The sequence below is a fragment of the Scylla paramamosain genome, chromosome 26, assembly GCF_035594125.1.
Source record: "Scylla paramamosain isolate STU-SP2022 chromosome 26, ASM3559412v1, whole genome shotgun sequence".
In the NCBI taxonomy this organism is placed as follows: Eukaryota; Metazoa; Arthropoda; class Malacostraca; order Decapoda; family Portunidae; genus Scylla; species Scylla paramamosain.
Window position 1 is genome coordinate 1204640 of NC_087176.1, and position 22717 is coordinate 1227356.

The window sequence follows — 22717 nt, forward strand, 5'->3', positions numbered from 1 at the left end:
CTAGACATTTATCGGTACAATTTCACACACACACACACACACACACACACACACACACACACGTATTCTCGGGTAAAAATAGCCTTGGAAGATAGAAAAAAACGGACGGCGGTGGTGTTGACCATTATCGATGGTAATGGATATCCTTGATATCATGAAAATGTGAAATTTTAGTATTTGTACAAAGAGAGAGAGAGAAAAAAATCATATTATTAAAATAAATGGTTAAATATATTTCCCTAGTGTGAGGTGAGAACTATTGTTCGATGAGTACGAAAACGCGGCAACACTGCACCCTCAGTACAGCTGATCCTGTGGTAAACACACAATATTCGAGCACGTTCAGTGAGGACCACCTAGTTGCACTTGCTCGTAAAAAGTGGCTGGGGTGATGCGGTAGACTCCATGGAAGCTGTTTCAGTCAGCCCTCATCTCTGCCTCCCTAAGCATCTTGTGCTCTCCTCGTAGCGACCTCTCAAGCAGCAGTTGCCTGCCCATACTGTCCGTCTCCTCCTTCGCCTTGCTGGCCTAAATGAGCGCTCTTCCGGAATCGTCCAACAATAAGAGAGCAGCAATGATGAAGAGATCCTTGTGGTTCATCTTGTTTTCGTACGTGTGTAGGACTGATGATTGACGGGCTGACATCACATCGTCGCCCTGTGATGGAGCTTATCTCCGAAACGAACGGCCGCCATGCTGGTGACGTCACGGGCGAGCCCGTGACGGGCTAGTGTGAATTGTGCTTATGTTACTCCGCTCTCACCAGAAGCAGACGACCTTCAGACGCATTTTGTATCCCGCCAGTTTCTTGGCTATTTCCTAACCCTCGGCCTTCCCACCCCCCGCACCCCATCCCCACCATCTTCCTTAACCATACGAAGACAAACCACCCATTATAGTAACAGACCGTGAGAGAGGGGTGGTCTTATGTGTAATGATTTCATTTTTGCTCTCTCTCTCTCTCTCTCTCTCTCTCTCTCTCTCTCTCTCTCTCTCTCTCTCTCTACAACTATATTACTACTAATCCACAACCACACAACAAGCACTAAAACAACTTGCAGACGGCCCTAAGGCAAGCTCCGTTAATCCATGTAAGTTTACTATATTCAAGCCTCCCACTGAGTTGCTAGTTAGACTAACGTTTGAGGATCACCCGGTTTATTTGTCACTGTGAAAGGAATTGCGGTGGATTTGCAGATCACATAAAAAAAAAAAAAATAATAATAATTAAGTCAATCAGGTGGAAACTCTTACATGGAGCCAACTCGACAAAAAGGAAACGGAAATGTAGATGAAAGCGGTGAGTCAAGCGGTGAGTCTTGAGTGGGTGGAGACAAGAGAGAGGGGAGGCTGAAGATTGAGAATGGTGACCTGAGAACTTTACAGTATGACCTTGGGATGTGGCTGCGGGATCCTTTCTTGTATCGGTCTCATCCTGAAGTTTCCGAATGCAAGTCCAGGATTAAAGCATTTCTCAGAGGAGTTTGTCAATTCCAAGCTGAGATCTGTTTCGTAATGGGATTCCCAGTTACCGTCCGGAAGCAAGGCAGTGTGGGAGTGAAATGATCGGCAGTCATGCATTACTACACAGTGAATAGGGACCTTTATAAAACAATCAGGTAAATTTGTGACAGGTATGTATTATCAAAGAATCGCCACTGGTAGACCTAATGGCTTCTTACAGATTTCCATGTTATCATTATCTTTATTTATCTATCTATCTATCTATCTATCTGTCTATCTATCTATCTATCTATCTATCTATCTATCTATATATCTATATATATATATATATATATATATATATATATATATATATATATATATATATATATATATATATATATATATATATATTTCTATTACATGTATTGCCTCATGTCACTTGTTTTATTGTCCACATCCTCAGAGACAGATGTGACCTCATGTGCTCCTGGGTGCAGTGAATGAGTGAGCAGTAGGCGGTGCCGTGATTACATAACGTGTTGTTTTGCAAATGAGAATGATAAGATGAGATTACAGTTCTTGGAAGTGACGTCACTTCAATTAATGCCAGACACGCTTTTTATACAAACTCAGAAACACTTGTTTGCAAAATATTTATTATCCATGAGTTTCTTGCCTTATACAAATATGTCAACCAAATTATCAGTACTCATTATACATGCAAACAGCTTAACATTTTCTTTATGGTCACGAGAATGCATTTTAGGAAAAATATTTCCACATCACAGCTCCGGCAAGTATCTAATTTTTTTTTCTCATTGCATACTGAGAACAGAGACTGTTGGCGTTTACGACAATAACCAGAGCAGTAACAAAGAAGCCCTTTCCTAACCGCTCTCATGTTGGTGCCTAGACAGGAAGCTCACCAGTAGACGCGCCAGTGTTGATAAAGATGTGTGAGGCGTGAGTCACAACGCAGTGCACGCTCTGCTTTTCAGGATCCCAGTGTGTAGGAGCAACACTGCCAGCCATGGACCCAGAGAAACTAGTGAGTCTCTCTCTCTCTCTCTCTCTCTTTGTGTGTGTGTGTGTGTGTGTGTGTGTGTGTGTGTGTGTTATGACATTGTGCTGTGAAATGTTTATTAGTTGAGGAAATATACTAGTCCCGATCTGTGTTTGCTTGAATCAGGTACAAGACGCGACAGCCAACAGACGGCATTTCCGAATCAAAGTTGATGACATGCAATAATGAGGAGCTTTTCTGTATCGCTTATGAAGTATGCAGGGCGGCTAATCCTCCTCGGCACAGACTCGTGGCACGATCCCCAAGGCCTGAACGTAATACAAAGCCACTACACCAATGATTCTCAACCAGAGGTAAATTTACCTCATGGGGGTAAAAAATTACATGACGGAATAAATAACTGATATACCTGATAATTTAATTTTTAAAGTAAGAGAGAGAGAGAGAGAGAGAGAGAGAGAGAGAGAGAGAGAGAGAGAGAGAGAGAGAGAGAGAGAGAGAGAGAGAGAGAAAGAGAGTGTGTGTGTGTGTGTGTGTGTAGAGGAATGGCTATGATTTTTTTTTTTTGTATGGAAGTAAAGGGGTAAATGGAAAGATGCATCAAACCGAGGGAGTTAATGATGGAGGAAAGGTTGCACTACACGAAGCCAAAAGGAGAGTCAGAGAAAACCTCCAACAGCCACAAAGTACGTAACTTACAGGACAGCAATTGACCCCCAATAATCTGTGCATCTAGCCTACGTACAGCTAGCGAACGCCGATCTTGCGGCATGCGGTACTCCCATCGGGGAGCAACCCCGATGGGAGGGAGTTAAATGGGAGTTAAATGGGAGGGAGTTAAATGTCTGCTTCTCGGCAGACATTTAACATGGGCTGCGACAAATTGACTTGCTGGCATATCAGTGCACCTTTCCTTCTCACTCACACCCTCAGCAGCAGGGTTGCCAAAGCAACCCTGCTGCTGTGGGCGTGAGTACTAACGTACCAGATTTGGTACGACTTTCAGAAAAATACCGAATTTCTGGTACTATTCTATAAGAGCTAATAAATAACAGTAATGAGTTTCTTAGTGAAATGGCAACGTCGCAACAGACTCGAGATAAGGTAAAATGCAGAGGGAGGGATGCGTAGTGGAAACTCCGAAGTGCGCTATAAGTGGTGTGGAATTGTGTGTACTTCAAGTGTTCTTACTGCAGTAGTAGTTTTCGTTAATAATGCAGTTTTACTTGATGTGATTGGTTAACGTTACATAACTTTTAACCATGAAACTATTAACCCACTCTGTACGAGACGTTCGTTTTATGGTAATTAATTTAGGGTGACCACCTGCTTCTCCTCCTCCCGTTCCCTTTCTCAGCCCACATCTCTCTCTCAAGGTGTGTGTGTGTGTGTGTGTGTGTGTGTGTGTGTGTGTCACCTCTTCCCTTCCGTCCATCCTTCCTCTAAATATCCTGTGTGTGTGCTTCTTATCACCCTTTGCCTTCCTCTCTAGTTCCTTTAATGCCGTCCTTTACTCATCAGAAGTTTTGTGTGTGTGTGTGTGTGTGTGTGTGTGTGTGTGTGTGTGTGTGTGTGATCATCCTTCCCTCCATCCCTTACTTCTTTCCTTCCTTCCTTCCGTCCTATATTCCTTTCTTCTTCAGAATTATGTGTGTGTGTGTGTGTGTGTGTGTGTGTGTGTGTGTGTGTGTGTGTGTGTGTGTGTGTGAAGAGGGGAAAACGCAAATCTAAGTAAATCAAGTAAGTAATCGCAAGTTTTGGTACGCTTTGTGTTGATTTGGTACTTTACAGTAGTCTGACTTAGTACTATTGGTAAAAGTAGGCTGGCAACCCTGTTTAGCAGTAATGACTAATACTGCATAGGTTACCAGTGACATTGTTCCTTGTCTGGTGACGCGTTATCGGCTCTGTCCTTGGGATGAAAAACATTTAGTTCTGTTCATACTGTGGTATATGTAGTGATGAGTGCGAGGCAGACAAATCACGGTGATGTCATTCAGTCATAGATCTTCACATGTCGGGTTTGAATGGTGTCGATATTGCAAAACGTGTGAATTTAAGAACGCAAAAATTGCAAATGCAGTCGTTCTCTGTGCAGTTCATGTCTCCATGTTACAGGAAGAGCACAGGTTTGTTAGAATTAGCACGAAGGAGAATGGCTAAAATTATAGGAAGGATTACAAGTATTTTTTACAAAAGGAGACTGAAGATGCTTCTAGCTGCTCTGTAACACTAATGAAAATCACTCAGTCAAAAGAAATCCTCAGAAATGCTCCTCTCTCTTCCAGGACAGCTGCGTGAAGCTCGGGGACGAGGGAGGAGTCAGGCGCCTGGTTCGGCAGGGCACGCCCACGGAAAGCCTGGTGAACAAGCGGTCACCTCTCATGAGGGCGGCGATGGGCAACAGACTGGGCATGGCGCGCGTCCTGCTGGATATTGGAGCCTCTGTCGACTTTATGAACGAAGAAGGTTAGTAGCAAACAATGACTCTTCTCGTGAGATCAAGGATCATAAATTGTAATAGAATCTAATCGAATGAAATTTCAAGAGCGCTTTCGTTATTCAGGCGATAGTTTGAAAAGGAACCTTTGTTATCATTATGGAAAAGTACCCCTAAGAACTTGAATTATCATCTTTGTGGCCTTTAAGAAGAGTCTTAACGAAACCCCAAAGCATTTAAGAAAATGAGACAAGAAGTAACACGTTCAAGCCTTATGAGGTTAAATTTAGTTACGATTTTTTTTTTTTTTTTTTTTTTTTTTACCATCTTGTCTTCATTTCGTTTACTCGCACTTCACGACACCCCAAAGGCTGGACGGCGCTGCACGTTGCCGCCAAGCACGATGCTGCGGACGTGGCGGAGGCGTTGCTGGATGCCGGGGCTGACATGGAGGCGAGGTCCAACTCAGGTAGGGTGGCGTTGCTAAAGTGTTATTTTACTTTATGGTATTTTTGTTCGCATTTTAGATTACATTTACTTTTAATGTATTTATTTAATACATATCTACCCACCTATCAATCAATCTATCTATCTATCTATCTATCTATCTATCTATCTATCTATCTATCTATTTATCTACCTGTCTGTCTCCTTATTTGCCTGTCATACTCTTAAGATTCAGACTCTATGCATGCAGGTCATTCCTTGGTAACGTTCTTTATAAAGTATTTTGGTGTCTCAGCAAACCGATAATTGTGTGATTTCCTGCAGGCAGAACTCCGTTGGCGATGGCGTGTAACCAGAGGAAACTCACCGTGGCAAAGAAACTGCTGGAGCGAGGGGCGGACACCTCAACAAGGGACGGCACAGGTGGGAAGTTGTACAGGTCAAGGTGAAATGATCTCAGTATATTGTTAAAAAAATATTCACTGACAAGGCCTAAACTCACCTTCTCTTCGGCTGTTCAGGGTGGGCACTGCTTCACCAGGCTGCCCGCAGCGGGTCCCTGGAGGTGGTGAGGTGGCTGGTGGAGGAGGTGGGTGTTGACCCTAACTATGCTCCTGGCGGCAAGACGGCGAAAGAGTTGGCGGACAACAAAGAGCATGCTGATGTATCCAAATACTTAAGTGACATCGCCGCCAACCTCTCCAGACCAGTAAGAAGTGATTCCATTTTAGCAATTAGTTGTTTGAATATTACAGAATACAATGAGAGCTGAAACAGTACTTGAAAATTTCCATCTTATTATTTCTTTAAGCCGTCCGCAGTGCAGAGCACTGCGAGCAGTACACTTGTCGGTCACTGGCTGTAGCTATTTATCAATTTGTTTGTTTATTCATGTATCTGTGTGATTACTGGCCTGTTTATTATTGATCTGATTTATCTCTTAGAAGACGACAACACAAGCCAGCCCCAGAGTGGGGTCTGCTGCAAGGACAACAAGGGATAGCAAGAAAATACCCGGCAAGGCTAATAGCATCTCTGAGCCCTCCCTGGTGAGTCTGTGGGGTGTTGTTGCCCTGGCGAGCGTGTCCAGGGGAAAGAGCAATGCATTTTGGTATCTACAACTGAAAATAATCATGAATATAGTAATAGTAGTAATAGTAGTAGTAGTAGTAGTAGCAGTAGTAGTAGTAGTAGTAGTAGTAGTAATTGTTGTTGTTGTTGTAACGATAACCACCTCCCTACAGGACAGTGACGAACCAGATCGAGATCTGAAGGTGAGACTCACCCGCCACCTGGTGCAGCCTGGACCTGACGTGTACGACACTACTACTGACCCGCCCGGCCTCGTCCTGCTCCTCAACTACGTCACTTTTCCTGTGGAGGACATTAAAGATAGGCAAGGGGCGGAATACGACACAATACACATCAAAAGTGTGTTTCAACAGATGGGCTACGAAGTGGAGCCTTACATGGATCTGACGTGGGAGGACACCATATGGAGAATTAAGGAGTTCAGCACTTCGGAACATCTGAAGAATGTTGGGTGCGCCATCGTGGTGGTGTCTTCCCACGGTGGCCACGACTCGTCTTCCTTCACGACCTCGGATGGCCAAGACATCAGCGTGAGCTACTTGCATCAAAGCTTCATCAAGAACCGGAGCAGGGAAGTCCGGGAGATGGCGAAGATTTTCATCTTTCAGTTCTGCCGTGGCGAGGTCTATCCCGTCCGGGAGACAGATAATAGTATGGATTTTTCTCCTAAGAATATTGTCAGCTTCTACAGCACCTCTGATGGGTTCGTCGCCTACAGGGATCCTCATAGTGGCAGTCCCTTTCTGTCAGTTATGTGTGAGGTGCTGGCCGAGCGAGCCTTCAAGGATAATCTGGATGATCTGTTCCGGGAGGTGCAGCGCAGGTACAAGGTGCGAGGGATGGGCACCACGCCTGAGAAACAAGACCTTGACTTTTGTAAGAAATTCTACTTCAACCCTCGACTCCGAAAGTGAGTGGCAAGATTCAACCAACTTTTACTGCTCCTAAGCTGTGAATATTTCACAGCTTTGGTATAGATACTGAGTCACTCAGTTACTGTTACTATTGCATAAAGGATGTCTATAACTAATCCATTGCTCAAAAGTAAATGTGATAAGAATACAGGGAAAGAATCAAGACGCAAGAAGAGAATGGAGTACCCAGCAGCAAGATGAAATAAGACCAAGGTTTGAGGTAGATGCCTATAGCACAGATAAACTATTTGGTTGAGCATTTTGTATTTTTTTTGAACATCCTATCATTTTAAAATCAGTATATACATCTTGTGATTTAATTGGATGACTACCAGATGATAACAGCTCCAGCACTGTCTACGTCGCAGGCCAGTTTTGGGACAAGCAACAACTCCTCAGAGTGAACATCACCGACAAATGACAAATAATAACAGGCAATGTGTAACAGAACAAACATCGCAAGAAAGTTAACATAAGCTGAGTCAGGTACTGTCTGTCATCATGGGCTGCACACACGCATGTTGCAGGTCACCAGGTAAAGGTGGTCAGCACGTGGCGAGGGATGTTGACGCATGGGTTCGAAGCCTGTCACAGACCACCTTAAAACGCGTCTCGTTATCTTTTGTTTTCGATCACTCTTTAGGTGGCGTCACGCGCGCCTGGCAGTCAGCGGCCGGCCTCTGGGCCATAAGGTCATACTTGACATTCTTGTTATTATGCCGGAGATATTTTACACAGTGTTTGCTGTTATCCTTGGATTTGGACATTACTACATGTGCTAGCGCACCACCCTAGCACAGAGGTTTGTCGAAAGTAACACTTGCTTAACATGTTTCATAAAAGAAAAAATCGTATGTGGCGTGCAAAATGATCATCTTAAAAGAACATGTTCAGGCAAGACAGAGCTTACACAGGAGCCGCAAAGCGTTCGTTTCACCCCACCGACCCATCCAAACCCGCGAAGGCCTGGGCCCGCCTCGCCGCAGCCGTGGTGTTTGTTTCACAGGTACATGTTCACTGTACATATGTTTTATCATAATTTTGAATAGTTATTTTCTGTTAGTATTGATGATATTGCACGACACAACCGAGGGTACTGTCATGACTGGACGAAGAACTTGGTTCTCCGTTACGAAACATTGGGAAATTAATTGATTATAAATAAGGAAATGGATAGGACCTGAATCAAACCCGGATCCCACAGACTGGTCCCGCTGCCTTTACCAGATCTTCACAGTACCACCCCACCGCCAACACCGGACGAAAAACTACGCTCCCCGTTACGAACCACCGAGAAATTAATTTGTGCTAAATAATGGAGGCAAACGTGACCGGGATTCGAACTGGTCATACTGGCTAGTATCCCACACAGGTCAAAGGAAAGCAAATCCAGGCATTCATACTGTAATGCGAGTCATTACATTATTATTACATGATGTTGTTTAGTGGGAAAACGAAAAATTATTATCAGCACACTTAGCAACTCACTCAAAATAAGTACTTTAATTTGGGTAGGAAGATGTTCATCCATGAAATTCAATAAAATTCTGTCAGTTTTAATCATGTATTCTTTTATTCAACGTTAGATGAATTATTACTTTAGAAATGTGAACCAAGGAGTGAAAAGAAAAGTCGTAAAACCCTCATTTTCTTTGAACGGGTGACGGCAATGAATAAAGCATGGCACAAGTGTAGAGTGCTGAGAGCGTGATCCCCTGCACCTGTGGTCCTGTGAGACACACATGTCCTTTGCCGTTGATTCATGATTAAGTTGCACGGACGTCTTTAGGGCCAGTCTGTCCCCTTGGCTCAGTCCCGGTGGCTCCCGCACATCATTTGTCTTCGAATCTTGTAATTTTCATCTCGATTTCATTTTTATTTTTTTTTCTGAATGCACATTACTATTTAATTATTTTCTTCACTTGTTTCGTCTAGAGTAATTTATCGGCATTTACTGTTTCAAAGAACGATTGTGTGGACTAGAAATGTAGCAAGGAACCATTTTTCTGTCCTAAGAAAGTTCTGGTCTTACGGCTTGATGTAGCAAAAGACCCATTTTCAATAATAGTGTTTAAAATGTTTATAAATGCAATCAGAAGACAACAATTTGACGTAGTAATATCACGAATATAATGTTGAGGATACTAAGGAAAATAACGTTGGAGTCCCGGGAGAAGGTAACAGAGGCAAGCAATCTTCATCCACGCAGCTCATCCTGATAGGCGATGTCGTGGTGGCTTGCGGCGGTGGTGGTGGTCGTGCTGTGCCCCGCAGTGACGACCCCTGCTCCTTGCACCTCAGGGGACGCAGACTACGATCATGACGAAGTGTTGCGTAAATCCCTGCGGTTCTACGAGGCCCAGCGCTCCGGGTTCCTCCCCAACTCGCAGAGAGTGACATGGAGGCGAGACTCTGCCACAGACGACGCCATTGACCCTGACACGAATGATGACGTGGAGGAAATCTACTTTAATGGTGGGTCTGCCTGCTCCCCGCTGAAAACCTTGCACTGTTTTCAAACGCTTCTGCGGCTTAACTAATCTTTTTAGCTCCTCTGGAAGTTTTTATTTTTAGTTTTCGAGAAATTAAATTGAATACATGATGATGATGATAATTATGATGATAATGATGATGATGATGATGATGATTATAAAAATTATAATAAATCCGCAGTCGATCAGTATTTCACTATCGGTTTTCCGGTAGAGATTGTGATAACCGGCCTGACCCAGGACACTGTGGAGGACGCCGAGGTTTACAAGGCAGCAGGTGGGCTCTCTCTCTCTCTCTCTCTCTCACGCACTTGTACAAGCAGGCTAAGAAGCACACATGCCAGCAGGGTGTTCAAGTGTTCCATACTCGTCCGTCACTCATACTTGTCTCTTCCGCGAGCACAAAATGAAGAGACTCTGTCCTTTCCAGGTGAGATGGCGAACATGCGCGCCGCTGTGAAGTTTACATTATTTATTTATTTATTTTTTTACTAACTCATTTATTTATTGATTTTCAAGGTGATTGATACTGCTCTGTTGTTCGAAGCTGTGGATCGGAGCAGGGCGAGACAGCGAGGCCAGCCATTCATTAGTTTCTGCTTGGACTCTGTGGGTGTCACGCTGAATCCAGCTCTCGCACATTCATCGTCAGTTTTAGATTGGATGCGGTTACTGCTTTGGCTTCCAGTGAGTAGCTATGAGTTCATAAACGTTCACACTCTTGACGCGCTCCTGCTTTGCTGACATACGAGATGCAGAACTTGTAGGGATGTAGATAAGTATGGTCAGACCATTTTAAAATTGACCGTTTGGGCGTTGTCATTTACTGGGATTCCCCGGCCTGTGGTGCTGCCAAACCTTGTACTGGGCCAATTATCGGATTAGAGCCTATGTGTCACTGATTACCTCGCTCCCCACACCATTCCCGCCTCTCTCTCTCTCTCTCTCTCTCTCTCTGTTGTGACCCCTCAACATAGTATGTATTGTATTATCAAGGAAGAAAAAAAGAAGATAAAATAAAGAAAGAAGATAAAAGCATTGGATTGGAAAACACACACACACACACACAAGTGGCATTTTAAAGTTAAACAACAATTATACAGATTTGTGACTCGTCTCTCATCAGCAACACACACACACACACACATACACATACACATACAGTGCAGCTAAGCAAGTGGAAGTGTAGTGTTAAAACCACACCACAACACGACACCACAGCACCACACCATACCATACCACACCATACCATACCACACCACACGATACCACCACGCCACACCACCACCAGATACCACCACATACCACAACACCGCATGACCACCACCACCACGCAGCATACTATACCACACAACACCACACCACACCCCACATCACGGTATGCTTGGCGCCCGGACATGCCCACCGCCGCTGAGACCCACCAAGGCCCTCCGACACTCGCCCCTTCCTGCCGTGGCTAAGGTAACAATTTTCCGTCACATATTTAGCGTAATTCTTCATTAGCTCCAGTATTAATTATTTTTTTTTTTTTTTGCCTTAAGATACCACATCTTCCACAACTCTTCCCGAGGACACGATGTAAACAAACCAGCGGGCGGCTGGACAAGACCAACCTGTCGGTCTTATTGGCGCGGCTGGCAATTCAGCCGCCAGGCATGAAAGTCCAGCAGCCGGGGTTACGCGGCTTGCGGCGGCTGGCAATTCAGCAGCGAATTGTCAGGTGTGAACCCGTCTTAAAGACTCAAGAGGGAAACAACCTATGCTGGAACTAGAATGAAATGAAAACTACAGAACAAGAAAAGAACAAGACATTTGTCTTTTGCGCGCGCTGTGTTGAAGCCTGGCACTCCTTTCCATCACTGACACACTCACCTAAGTACAGTATGAAATCATGCTATTGATGCTGAATGAAAATTGTAATAAGTGAAATCAAGGTAGAAGTTTACTTGAGTTTATGTTATGATTTAACTTTGAGAAAATGGAAATTTAAGTACCAAGAAGAAAATGCAGAGTAGTTTATCGTAGACTATGTTCTTTCCACTATTATTCGTATTACTCTTCATGTTGTTGTTGTTGTTAATATTGTTGTTGTTTCTTCTTCTTCTTCTTCTTCTTCTTCTTCTTCTTCTTCTTCTTTATTATCATTGTTATCATAATCTTTATTATCATGTTCTTATTGTCATTGTTCAACTTATTTTTGTTCTTCTTTGTACTTAGTTTATCGTCCTCCTTCTTCTCTTCCTCATTTTGCCTCTTTCTTCTTTGGGCTCTTTATAAACAAACAAAATACTTATTAGCTAATCACGAATCGATTAATTTCACACACACACACACACACACACAGAAAATGGGAGACGTAACAAAAGAGCTTTACTTTAGTATAGTTAGAAACTCTCTCTCTCTCTCTCTCTCTCTCTCTCTCTCTCTCTCTCTCTCTCAGGTAACAATGGAAGGTTCGTAATAACGCTGAAGCACGAAGCGTAAACTTTTGAAACACTTTAGCTGAGTGAGGCTTGATAGAATGGTGTGTGTGTGTGTGTGTGTGTGTGTGTGTGTGTGTCCGCAGAAATATTATGATGCAGTGCTTTGTTCCGTGTGTGTGTGTGTGTGTGTGTGTGTGTGTGTGTTACTGTCTTATTTATTTATTTTTTTCCTCATTCATTTCCATTAATGTATTTCTCCTTTATGCGTCATTATTACTCCTTTTATTGTTTTCCCTTTCTTTACACACTACTCTCTCTCTCTCTCTCTCTCTCTCTCTCTCTCTCTCTCTCTCTCTCTCTCTCTCTCTCTCTCTCTCTTTCTAATGAGGAATAAGCGTTGCTCCTTAAGTCCTAATTTTTTTATGTAAATATTGTTTCTACTCAACTTCTTTACAGAACAGAACAGAGAGAGAGAGAGAGAGAGAGAGAGAGAGAGAGAGAGAGAGAGAGAGAGAGAGAGAGATCAGTGGCAGCAAGTTGAGGTGAGGTTTGGAAACTATCAGTAGTATAAGCGAGTCAGGAGGGGATGAAAGAAAATGGAGAGAAAAAAAAAAAAAATACGCTAAAGAGACAAAAAAAAAAAAAAAAAAGAAGGGGGGGGTTAAGAAGTTGGAGGGGACGGGGGGCTGTCTCGTGCTCCCCCTTTCCGCCACACGTGCCCTGGCTGCTCGTTAAGCGCCCCCAGCTGACTCCCTTCACACGACTCGCCTCCAAGACAAACAACGCTCGTTAAAAATGCTATATTCTGAATTTTATTATACAAGTAAAATGTGACACTCCTCCCGACGCTGGATATATATTATGCCTCAGAGTGGTGGTGGCGGCGGCGGTGGTGGTGGTGGTGGTCAGAGAGAGAGAGAGAGAGAGAGAGAGCACGGTGCCATTGTTGCGTGTTCTGAGGATTAAGGTAATTTCATATGACAAGAGCATAATAGTACAAGGGGAAGCGTCACATTGTTGCGTTTACACTTTTTCATACTCTCTTCCCCCTCCTCCTCCTCCTCCTCCTCCTCCTCCTCCTTTTCTCTTAGACCCTCCTGCTCTCAGATTCCGTCTCTTCTTCCAGTTTTTATATTTCTTACTTTTCTTCCTTTTCTTCCTATTTCTTCTTCCTTTTCCTTCTCCTCCCCTTCTTCCTTTTTCTTTTTTTTTTTTCTTCTTCTTCTTCTTCTCTTTTCTTCTTTTTCATTATCATCTCTTCTTCTTCTTCTTTTTTTCTTTTTCATCATCATCATCATCATCATCATCTCTTCTTCTTTTTCTTCTTCTTCTCCTCCTCCTCCTCCTCCTCCTCCCTCCTCCTCCTCCTCCTCCTCCTCGTGATTTCAAGATGGTCTCATTATTTTACTTCATTGTTTAATTAATTCTATCTGCACTTTTTAAATTTCTTTTCATGTCCTTTCCTTTCTTTTCCTTTCCTTATTACTCCATTTCACGTGTTTACCATTCCAGAGAGAGAGAGAGAGAGAGAGAGAGAGAGAGAGAGAGAGAGGTTAAAGCTTGTTCCTACTCGTATTTGTAGTTATGCTGAATAAATAAACTCTCTCTCTCATGCAAAAATAGTTAGGCTTAACATTGTTTAATTAATTCTATCTGCACTTTTTAAATTTCTTTTCATGTCCTTTCCTTTCTTTTCCTTTCCTTATTACTCCATTTCACGTGTTTACCATTCCAGAGAGAGAGAGAGAGAGAGAGAGAGAGAGAGAGAGAGAGAGAGAGAGAGAGGTTAAAGCTTGTTCCTACTCGTATTTGTAGTTATGCTGAATAAATAAACTCTCTCTCTCATGCAAAAATAGTTAGGCTTAAAAGAAATCTAAGCGAAAAAAGGCCATTGAAAGGAAAAAACCACGCTGAAGGAAAAAAAAAAAGGCCGGTTGAGGGGGAAAAAAATTCATATATGGGGAAGAATATCCTTAAAGGGAAGCAAGATGGAGTCATTCAGTAGTTTGACATGACCTAACCACGCCACGGTAAAGAGAATATTCTGTCTGACATCAATAGCTCAAATTTCACCTGTTTTTTTGGAGTGAATAGCAGGATTTTGTACAAGACCCCCCAATAAAGACCATTGGTAGAGGTAGAGGACTTCCCGGCCCACAATGGTGCCTGTATAAGGGGAAAAGGTTTGCGGGCGGGCATGCGTGTCCAACAAAGGGAAGTGACAAAGGATACGCCGGTGTACGTTCTTTTGTTTGGTCTCAAGTGTTGGTCGTTAGTGGAGGAGGAGGAGGAGGAGGAGTGGGAGGCGGAAGAGATAGAGAAAAGTTGAATAACCGAAACAGGAAGAAAGTGGAATAAAGATTTTGGTTTGTCATTCCTTACAGAGAGAGAGAGAGAGAGAGAGAGAGAGAGAGAGAGAGAGAGAGAGAGAGAGAATCAGTCAGTCAATCGGTGAGTCTCCCAGTCATCCAGTTATCTATCAGTCAGTTAGTCAGTCAGTCGCTCACTCATTCAGTCAATTAGTCTGTATCTTTCTATCTATCTACCTATCTATCCATGTATGTATCCATCCATCCATCTGTTTATCTATCTATCTATCTATCTATATATCAATCTATCTATCAGTCAGTCAATCAATGACTCTTATCACACCACGAGCACACCCAGCCTGACACCACCGCCGCTCCTTCGTCTCTCTCCGAATGACGACGAAGTAAGCAAAGTGTACCAAGTTATTACCGTCACCCTTACCACAGCCAGCACTCTGCCTCGCACCGCGCCCGCCAGCCCCCTCCTCACCGCCTTCCTCTGGAGCGAGCGAGCCATTAGCGAGTTGTCCAAGGCAGCCGCTCCTTATTGACACGAGGCAGAGGGAGAGAGAGAGAGAGAGAGAGAGAGAGAGAGAGAGAGAGAGAGAGAGAGAGAGAGAGAGAGGGGTGAGGGTAGTTGCGAATCAAGTCGAAAAAATCAAGTTAGAAAAAAAATAAAGAAATATGAAAGTGAAACTGATTTGGAATTTATACATTGCACAGTGAGTTAGTAATGTAGTATGTGGAAGAGGAAGAGGAGGAGGAGGAGGAGGAGGAGGAAGAAGAGGAGGAGGAGGAGGATTGATGCTGTAAGGGTTAGGTAAATATGTTAGGGTTAGTTTAAGGGAGACAGGAGTATGAAAAAGGAGGAGGAAGAGGAGGAGGAGGAGGAGGAGGAGAGAAGAATGGGTGAACCTAATGTCATCCATAACAGAGAGCCCTCTTCTCATTCCCCTCCCACCCTCCCTCCCTCCCTCCCTCCCTCCCTCCCTCCCTCCCTCCCTTCTTACCTCCCTCCCTCCTTTCTATTTCTACTTATTTTTTCTTCCGTTTCTCCCTCGCTGCGTTTTTTCCTTAGAGAGAGAGAGAGAGAGAGAGAGAGAGAGAGAGAGAGAGAGAGAGAGAGAGAGAGAGAGAGAGAGAGAAAGGTTACACTAATGTGGCCTGATCACGTATATTAACCTAGCTATCTCCTCCCATCTCTCTCTCTCTCTCTCTCTCTCTCTCTCTCTCTCTCTCTCTCTCTCTCTTTGAAAGGAAACCGTTCTATTGCAATCATTCATAACTCTCAAATCTTCAAAAGCTAAACACAAAGGCTAAAAGTGCAGCTCAGACTCGTCCCAGTTATCTTCCTTCTGTTACAATGCCCGGGAGACGAGGAGACGGGAGGACACAAGAGGAGGAATCTGGCAGGACACTTGCGGCCATTGAGTGACTTTCCGGTGGCTTGGACAGAATACGGGTTACGTGTCATCGCCTCTCTCTGAAGGGAATGGGAGAGGCTTGTCTGTTGAATGTAGGGTAGTGTGTTATGAGGGATAGGGATGTTGTGTTGTCTTGTTGGCGTTGGAAGGGAGAAGTGAAGGTTAGGAAACGATTGGAGGAGTTTGAGGGAAATTAGTTGAGAAAAGAAGGTTGTTTTTGATTTTTTATTTTCTTTCTTTTTTCTTACTTTATTTCTTTCTTTATTATTTTTTTTTTAATTTTTGCCAGATTTTTTTTTATATTCCTTTTTTGTTTTTCTTCTTCATTGTCACGGTTATGCTACAGATTATAGAATTAGTTTTATTAATAATGTCTCATCTCATCTCTTCTCATCTCTTCATAACACCCAGATGCTTACCACACACACACACACACACACACACACACACACACACACAAATCCTGCAGACACTCACACCTTCCTTCACGTATCCTGACTCACCACACTTCCTTTTGTCACAGTTTAGCCTCAGTTCGCGCCTTGCTATGCTTCATAACACACACACACACATACACACACACACACACACACACACACACACACGCATGCAGAGAGTCACACCAGGTCCTCCCATCACGCATCCTGACTCACCACACTTCTCTTATTGAATTTTAGTCGCAGTTCACATCTTGCTTTGCTTTCACCGCCACGGAATGGAAGACTGGTATTTTGGTATTTGAGAAAGTCAATATAATTCTGTCATGCAAATTAGAAAGTAATGATCTGCCTCCCAGAATTGATCATAAATATTCATCTGTATACGTGGATGAGCAGCCAGATGAGGATTAGCATTTGCAGTACTTTCCAGATTGACAAGCAAACACTGCTGCAAAAATGTTACCGCAGAGAGAGAGAGAGAGAGAGAGAGAGGGGGGGTGAGCACATATCTCTTCACATAGTGGCGATAATTTGTATCTTATAAGCACCGAATAATCAGAAAATCATCATTCTTTTTGTAACCATCAATGTTGACCATCACCACAACAGACTTTCGTAACAGCAATCCTCTCACGCAGATTTTCGTCACTTGAGCTGAATGCAACGCGTTAGATAAAAAAAAAAAAAAAAAAAAAAAAAAACATTCTGCCGCATTTCCTTCATAGTAAACCGGAAACGATAGATTCTCCCGCATTCTCTCATTATAAACTCAAAGGAAACACCCGCCTACGAAAAAAAAAAATAGATATAAAAAATAGATATAATAAAATAGAATAAATAAATAAATGAATAAAACTTCTCCTTACAAACGTCTATACAGAATCAACACCACGAACTTGTATCATAATTCTATCATGGAAATTTACCGTCCAGAAACAAACAAGCAAAAAAAGAAAATGAAGATAAAACAGACACAAACAAACCTTAAGAAATAAATAGACATGATATTTAGAGGTAAAAATCACATAATAAGAAATGATAATAGATAAAACAGCAAACCATGTCAAATTTTACGTTCACTTTTCATAGTACCTCTTGTTTTCCTTTCTGCAGTCGGCCAGGAGGAGGAGGAGAAGGAGGAGGAGGAGGAGGAGGAGGAGGAGAAGCATTGAGATGAGTGAGGAAGAATGGGTGGGCAAGATGAGCGCAAGACTGTGTGTTCTGAGCCAAGATGAAAGACAGAAGCAAGAAATCCCTTTGGGTGGCGAGGGGAATGAGGGGAGGATGTGTGTGTGTGTGTGTGTGTGTGTGTGTGTGTGTGTGTGTGTGTGTGTAGTAATGAGGTGGAGACAGAGAGAGAGAGAGAGAGAGAGAGAGAGAGAGAGAGAGAGAGAGAGAGAGAGAGAGAGAGAGAGAGAGAGAGAGAGAGAGAGAGAGAGAGGTGGGGGTGGTTGGAGTCCTATCTGACCCAACATAACCTGTCCTTACTTTGTCTTACCTTTAAACTAACCTAACCTAATCTTTCGTTACCTAACTTAAGTATCTTAATATTTATCTTTCCTTAATAGCTTGCCTTATCTAACCTTATCTTACATAACCTCACCTAACCTTACCTAACCTAACCTAACCTAACCTTATCTTACCTTACCTAACCTAACCTAACCTAACCTAACCTAACCTAACCTTACCTAACCTCACCTCACCTCACCTCACCTTACCTAACCTAACCTAACCTAACCTAACCTAACCTCACCTCACCTCACCTCACCTCACCTCACCTCACCTAACCTAACCTAACCTAACCTAACCTAACCTAACCTAACCTAACCTCACCTCACCTCACCTCACCTCACCTCACCTCACCTCACCTCACCTCACCTCACCTCACCTCACCTCACCTCACCTCACCTAACCTAACCTAACCTAACCTAACCTCACCTCACCTCACCTCACCTCACCTAACCTAACCTAACCTAACCTCACCTCACCTCACCTCACCTCACCTCACCTCACCTCACCTCACCTCACCTCACCTCACCTCACCTCACCTCACCTCACCTCACCTCACCTCACGTCACCTAACCTAACCTAACCTAACCTAACCTTACCTTACCTTACCTTACCTTACCTTACCTTACCTTACCTTACCTTACCTTACCTTAACCTTAACCTTAACCTTAACCTTAACCTTAACCTAACCTAACCTAACCTCACCTCACCTCACCTCACCTCACCTCACCTCACCTCACCTCACCTCACCTCACCTCACCTCACCTCACCTCACCTCACCTAACCTAACCTAACCTAACCTAACCTCACCTCACCTCACCTCACCTCACCTCACCTCACCTCACCTCACCTCACCTCACCTCACCTCACCTCACCTCACCTAACCTAACCTAACCTAACCTAACCTAACCTTACCTAACCTAACCTAACCTAACCTAACCTAACCTAACCTAACCTAACCTAACCTAACCTAACCTAACCTAACCTAACCTAACCTAACCTAACTTTACCTTACCTTACCTTACCTTACCTAACCTAACCTAACCTAACCTAACCTAACCTAACCTAACCTAACCTAACCTAACCTAACCTAACCTAACCTAACCTAACCTAACCTAACCTTACCTTACCTTACCTTACCTTATCTAACCTAACCTAACCTAACCTTACCTAACCTTACCTTACCTTACCTTACCTTACCTAACCTAACCTAACCTAACTTAACCTAACCTAACCTAACCTAACCTAATCTCACCTAACCTAACCTCACCTCACCTTACCTAACCTTACCTAACCTCAGCTCACCTAACCCTCCATTACCTTACTTAATTTCATCATGTAACATTTTCCTCACACCTTTTCTCTTTTTATTTTCCCTTTTGATTTCATTCCTTATATCCATTTTTCACTCCCTCTTCCTGCCTTGCTCCTGATACCTTCCCCTCGACCCCCAACCCTTCCTCTCCCTCTCCCTCTCTCCCTCTCCCTCTCTCTCGCAGGTCCCGGGCTGAGTAATTTCCCTAAAACAGGAGCACAAAGAAAACGTTTAATGGTGATGATTCTTGAGTTTGGTGCTGTGAGCTGGTCCCTTTAAGCGGTTTGTTTTGGGTCACCCGCGTGTGCTGCCCCCGTGTAGAGAGCATCGCCACGCCCTTGCTTCCCCCACGCCTCCCCCACGTCCTCTCCTTCATCCCACGTCCCCGCCAACACGACTACCCCAGCCGTCCTCTCCCCATCTCCCCGCCTCCCACCCCAATGCTTGTGTGAAAATGTCTCATTATAATCCCTACGCTTCAATGCACTCCCTCTCTCTCTCCCTCCCTCTCTCTCTCTCTCTCTCTCTCTCTCTCTCTCTCTCTCTCTCTGGTTTGTCCGTGTCTGCTTTCCTTTTCTTTCTCCGTTTTCTCTCTGCTTTCATTTGTTGATTCTCTCTCTCTCTCTCTCTCTCTCTCTCTCTCTCTCTTGCATATCCCCTTCTTCCTCTGTGTTTCTCTCTTCTCCTTCACCTTCTCCTCCTTAATGTCATTACTCTTCCTTATCCATCATTACTTCCCTCCTTCTTCTCTTCTTCTTCCCCCTTCCATTCCTCCTCCTCCTCCTCCTCTTTTTCTTCCTTTTCCTTCCCATCCTTTTCTTCTCGTCCTCCTCCTCGTCCTCCCCTCCTTTCCCTTCCCCTGCTAGTCCTTTTCGTCCTCCTCCTCCTCCTTACCCTTCCCCTACTCGTCCTTCTTCTCGTCCTCCTCGTTCTGTTCCTCCTTCTCCTCCTCTTCCTCCTCCTCTTCGTGCTCCTCCTGGCCAGGCTTGCTAATCATCATAATCAATCAACCATCAGGGCCTCATTATCTGGTCCCGCGGCGATCACAGGCTAATCACTGATCGCTAATCACTCTGCCAGCCGCCTAACCAGCCTTCCTGTGAGCCATTAAGCTACGGACTTGCCCAGTTATTCCAGCCTCCCTTAGACTCCTGCACCCTCTTGCTACTACTACTATTACTACTACTACTACTACTACTACTACTACTACTACTACCATCTGCTGAGTCTATTTTGTGGCAGTTTCTCTCGTTTAGCTTAATTTCTCTGGGAAAGGGTTTAAAGGGGAAACTGTAGGAAAAGGTGAGACGTAAAGGTGTTTAGCTTCTTAATTTTTCTTGTTCCTGTCATCTATTGAGTCCATATTGTGGTGGTTTGTCTCGTGTTTAGCCTGATTTCTGTGGTTTTGTCTGGAGGTTTAAAGGGAGACTGCAGGAAAACGTGGTGTGACGCAGAGAAGGATGCGAGACTAAGAGGATAAACGGTGATGGATAAGAAAACAATGATGCAGGATGTATTTGGCAGGAGAGGAGGATGTAGAGACCAAGAAATAAAGTACAGTTGAAATTTACATGATAGGAAATACACGGAAAAAGGAAGAGGTGGAATATGAGTAGCTATGGGAATAAAAATAAATACAAGACTGAAAAGATAAAGAGATCAATCCAGGAACTAGCAAGGATGCGATAAGGGAAGCTGTGCAAGCAAGACTAACATAAAGAACGAAGGATGCCAGGCCAGAGGAAGAGAAGGAAGGCGAGTAGAAGTGAAGGACCAGAGTGTAGGACCATAGAAGGACACACCAGGTAAATAGATGAAGGCGGGAAGGCTGGACAGGGACAGGCGGAGAGGCAGAGGCTAAGTGGCTGTCGAGGAGAACACCGCCTCTCACAGCCTTACAAAGTGGGTGTGTTGGAGGGTTTAATGTAGTTAGGCTTCCCCTTACGATACCTTCCCTCCCTCCTGTCCCTCCTGTCACGTGTGCTCAGTGTGACACAGTACAGTGCATCCATAACAGCGTAAGGAAGGGGACTGCTGAACGCCACTTGATCTATACATTTGTAACTTAATATAATCGTCATTCAGAAATCTATGTAATCTCTTGAAACGATCTAATGTCTGTGCACTTTTCTGTGATGTAAGAGCTGCTTTGGCCAAGGGCGACAGAGAAGGTAGAGAAAATACCCTCTGAAGGTGTCACTCCCTAAAGAATACGGCCAGGAAAGGTGTTCAAAATTCGAGCCGTCTTCAAACCTCCCTCGTGAAGGAGATGAAGTCATAGGCAGAGGGAAAGCAAAGTAAAAGGCAGGCAGAGTTCCAGTTTACCAGTGAAAGGGACGAAAGATTGGTCTTGCGTTACTACGTTTTTTGCTTGCTTTCTCTTATTCAATTGTATTTATGGATCAGGTTTCGCTTATTCTCCTTTTAAATATAATTCTGCCAGACATGATAATTCGAGACGTTCTAACTGTCACAGCTACAAGGATTTATGCCATCACAGTTCAAATTTCCCTCTCACTGGAGACCGCGCGGTAGGCTCCGTGGCTAGCAAGAAGGCTCCGTGGCTAGCAGGAAGGAAGCTAACTCTAAACCACATTATTTTCTCCTAAATAACTATTACTGTCTTTGCCTCTCTTCTCACCACCTAACATTCACATTTTTCCCTTCTTCATTAAACTATATCCAAAATGAAAATCAAGCCTCCTATGTCTAGAGATCTCACTGTCTAAATACGAGTTGGCAACCCGAGCCTACAACGCAACTCGCTTTTGTCAAGTCTGCCGCGTCACTCAACACGAACGGACGGCGCAGCTCATTTCCAAGGCTTGTGGTTCGTTCTTTAGTTAGTCAGGACTGGGTTCATATGTTATTGAAGCCCTTTAGGTAGCGTTAAGCAATTACCTTGTGTGTTGTTTTATGATTCAATTAAGCGTAAGGAGGATTTGTGTTTATCTTGCCTCCCTACCCAACCCGAACCTAATAAGAGAGGGAGGGAACGGGGTTACATTACTGTCTTCGTGTCTTGTATCATCTTCCCCCCTGGCCTCCTTACCTGGCGCAAGGGAAAGTGTGTGGGCTGCTCTTCCTTCCCTCCCCTCCCTTCCACCGCCTTTCCTCGTCCAGCAGCAGTGAACACTTCAGGTCTGTCATCATTAAATTGTTTCCGTGTGAAACTCATTTTTTTTTTTTGACCTGTTGCTTCTTCCTCATCCTTCTCCTCCTCTTCCTCCTCTTCCTTATCCTCTTCCTCCTCCTACTTTATCACTCCTCGCATCATCATAGAAGTCATGGAAGAACACACACACACACACATAGAGAGAGAGAGAGAGAGAGAGAGAGAGAGAGAGAGAGAGAGAGAGAGAGAAACCTGGAGAGATTGACTGTAAAAAAAATCAACAATCTGAAGTAACGTAACCTAACCTCTCCTCCTCCTCCTCCTCCT

The 22717-nt window shown here is 43.9% G+C and overlaps 2 protein-coding genes across 6 annotated transcripts; both read left to right on the forward strand.

The window, feature by feature from the left end:
- The first annotated feature begins 1532 nt into the window (after positions 1-1532).
- Positions 1533-7622, forward strand: LOC135113543 (poly [ADP-ribose] polymerase tankyrase-2-like). Of its 2 annotated transcripts, XM_064028795.1 has the most exons (8): positions 1533-1634; positions 2282-2494; positions 4759-4939; positions 5281-5379; positions 5682-5780; positions 5879-6066; positions 6302-6406; positions 6602-7622. In XM_064028795.1, exons 2-8 carry the CDS (start codon positions 2477-2479, stop codon positions 7361-7363), a joined length of 1452 nt encoding a protein of 483 aa, XP_063884865.1. In that variant the 5' UTR covers positions 1533-1634; positions 2282-2476; the 3' UTR covers positions 7364-7622. The 2 variants fall into 2 exon arrangements, with proteins under 2 accessions (XP_063884865.1, XP_063884864.1); XM_064028794.1 differs by lacking the exons at positions 1533-1634; positions 2282-2494 and adding an exon at positions 2650-2823.
- Positions 7623-7769: 147 nt separating this feature from the next.
- LOC135113545 (uncharacterized) lies at positions 7770-12507 on the forward strand. Of its 4 annotated transcripts, none has more exons than XR_010274873.1 (5): positions 7770-8369; positions 9586-9838; positions 10070-10285; positions 10375-10542; positions 11397-12507. XR_010274873.1 is itself a non-coding variant. In XM_064028798.1 (5 exons), exons 2-5 carry the CDS (start codon positions 9589-9591, stop codon positions 11625-11627), a joined length of 837 nt encoding a protein of 278 aa, XP_063884868.1. In that variant the 5' UTR covers positions 7770-8369; positions 9573-9588; the 3' UTR covers positions 11628-12507. The 4 variants fall into 4 exon arrangements, 3 of the variants coding, with proteins under 3 accessions (XP_063884868.1, XP_063884866.1, XP_063884867.1); XM_064028798.1 differs by having other exon boundaries at positions 9573-9838; positions 10403-10542; XM_064028796.1 differs by having other exon boundaries at positions 10403-10542.
- The last annotated feature ends 10210 nt before the right edge of the window (positions 12508-22717 follow it).

Excerpts from the sequence above, each read along its gene's own strand:
- LOC135113543 (XM_064028794.1), top strand. The coding sequence starts at position 2,695 with ATGAGGAGCTTTTCTGTATCGCTTATGAAGTATGCAGGGCGGCTAATC. Across the intron at positions 5,380-5,681 it reads GGAGGCGAGGTCCAACTCAG|GCAGAACTCCGTTGGCGATG; the intron begins GTAGGGTGGCGT and ends GATTTCCTGCAG. Across the intron at positions 5,781-5,878 it reads CTCAACAAGGGACGGCACAG|GGTGGGCACTGCTTCACCAG; the intron begins GTGGGAAGTTGT and ends TCGGCTGTTCAG.
- LOC135113545 (XM_064028796.1), top strand. The coding sequence starts at position 8,250 with ATGTTCAGGCAAGACAGAGCTTACACAGGAGCCGCAAAGCGTTCGTTT. Across the intron at positions 8,370-9,585 it reads CCGTGGTGTTTGTTTCACAG|GCGATGTCGTGGTGGCTTGC; the intron begins GTACATGTTCAC and ends TCATCCTGATAG. Across the intron at positions 10,543-11,396 it reads GGTTACTGCTTTGGCTTCCA|ATACCACATCTTCCACAACT; the intron begins GTGAGTAGCTAT and ends TTTTGCCTTAAG.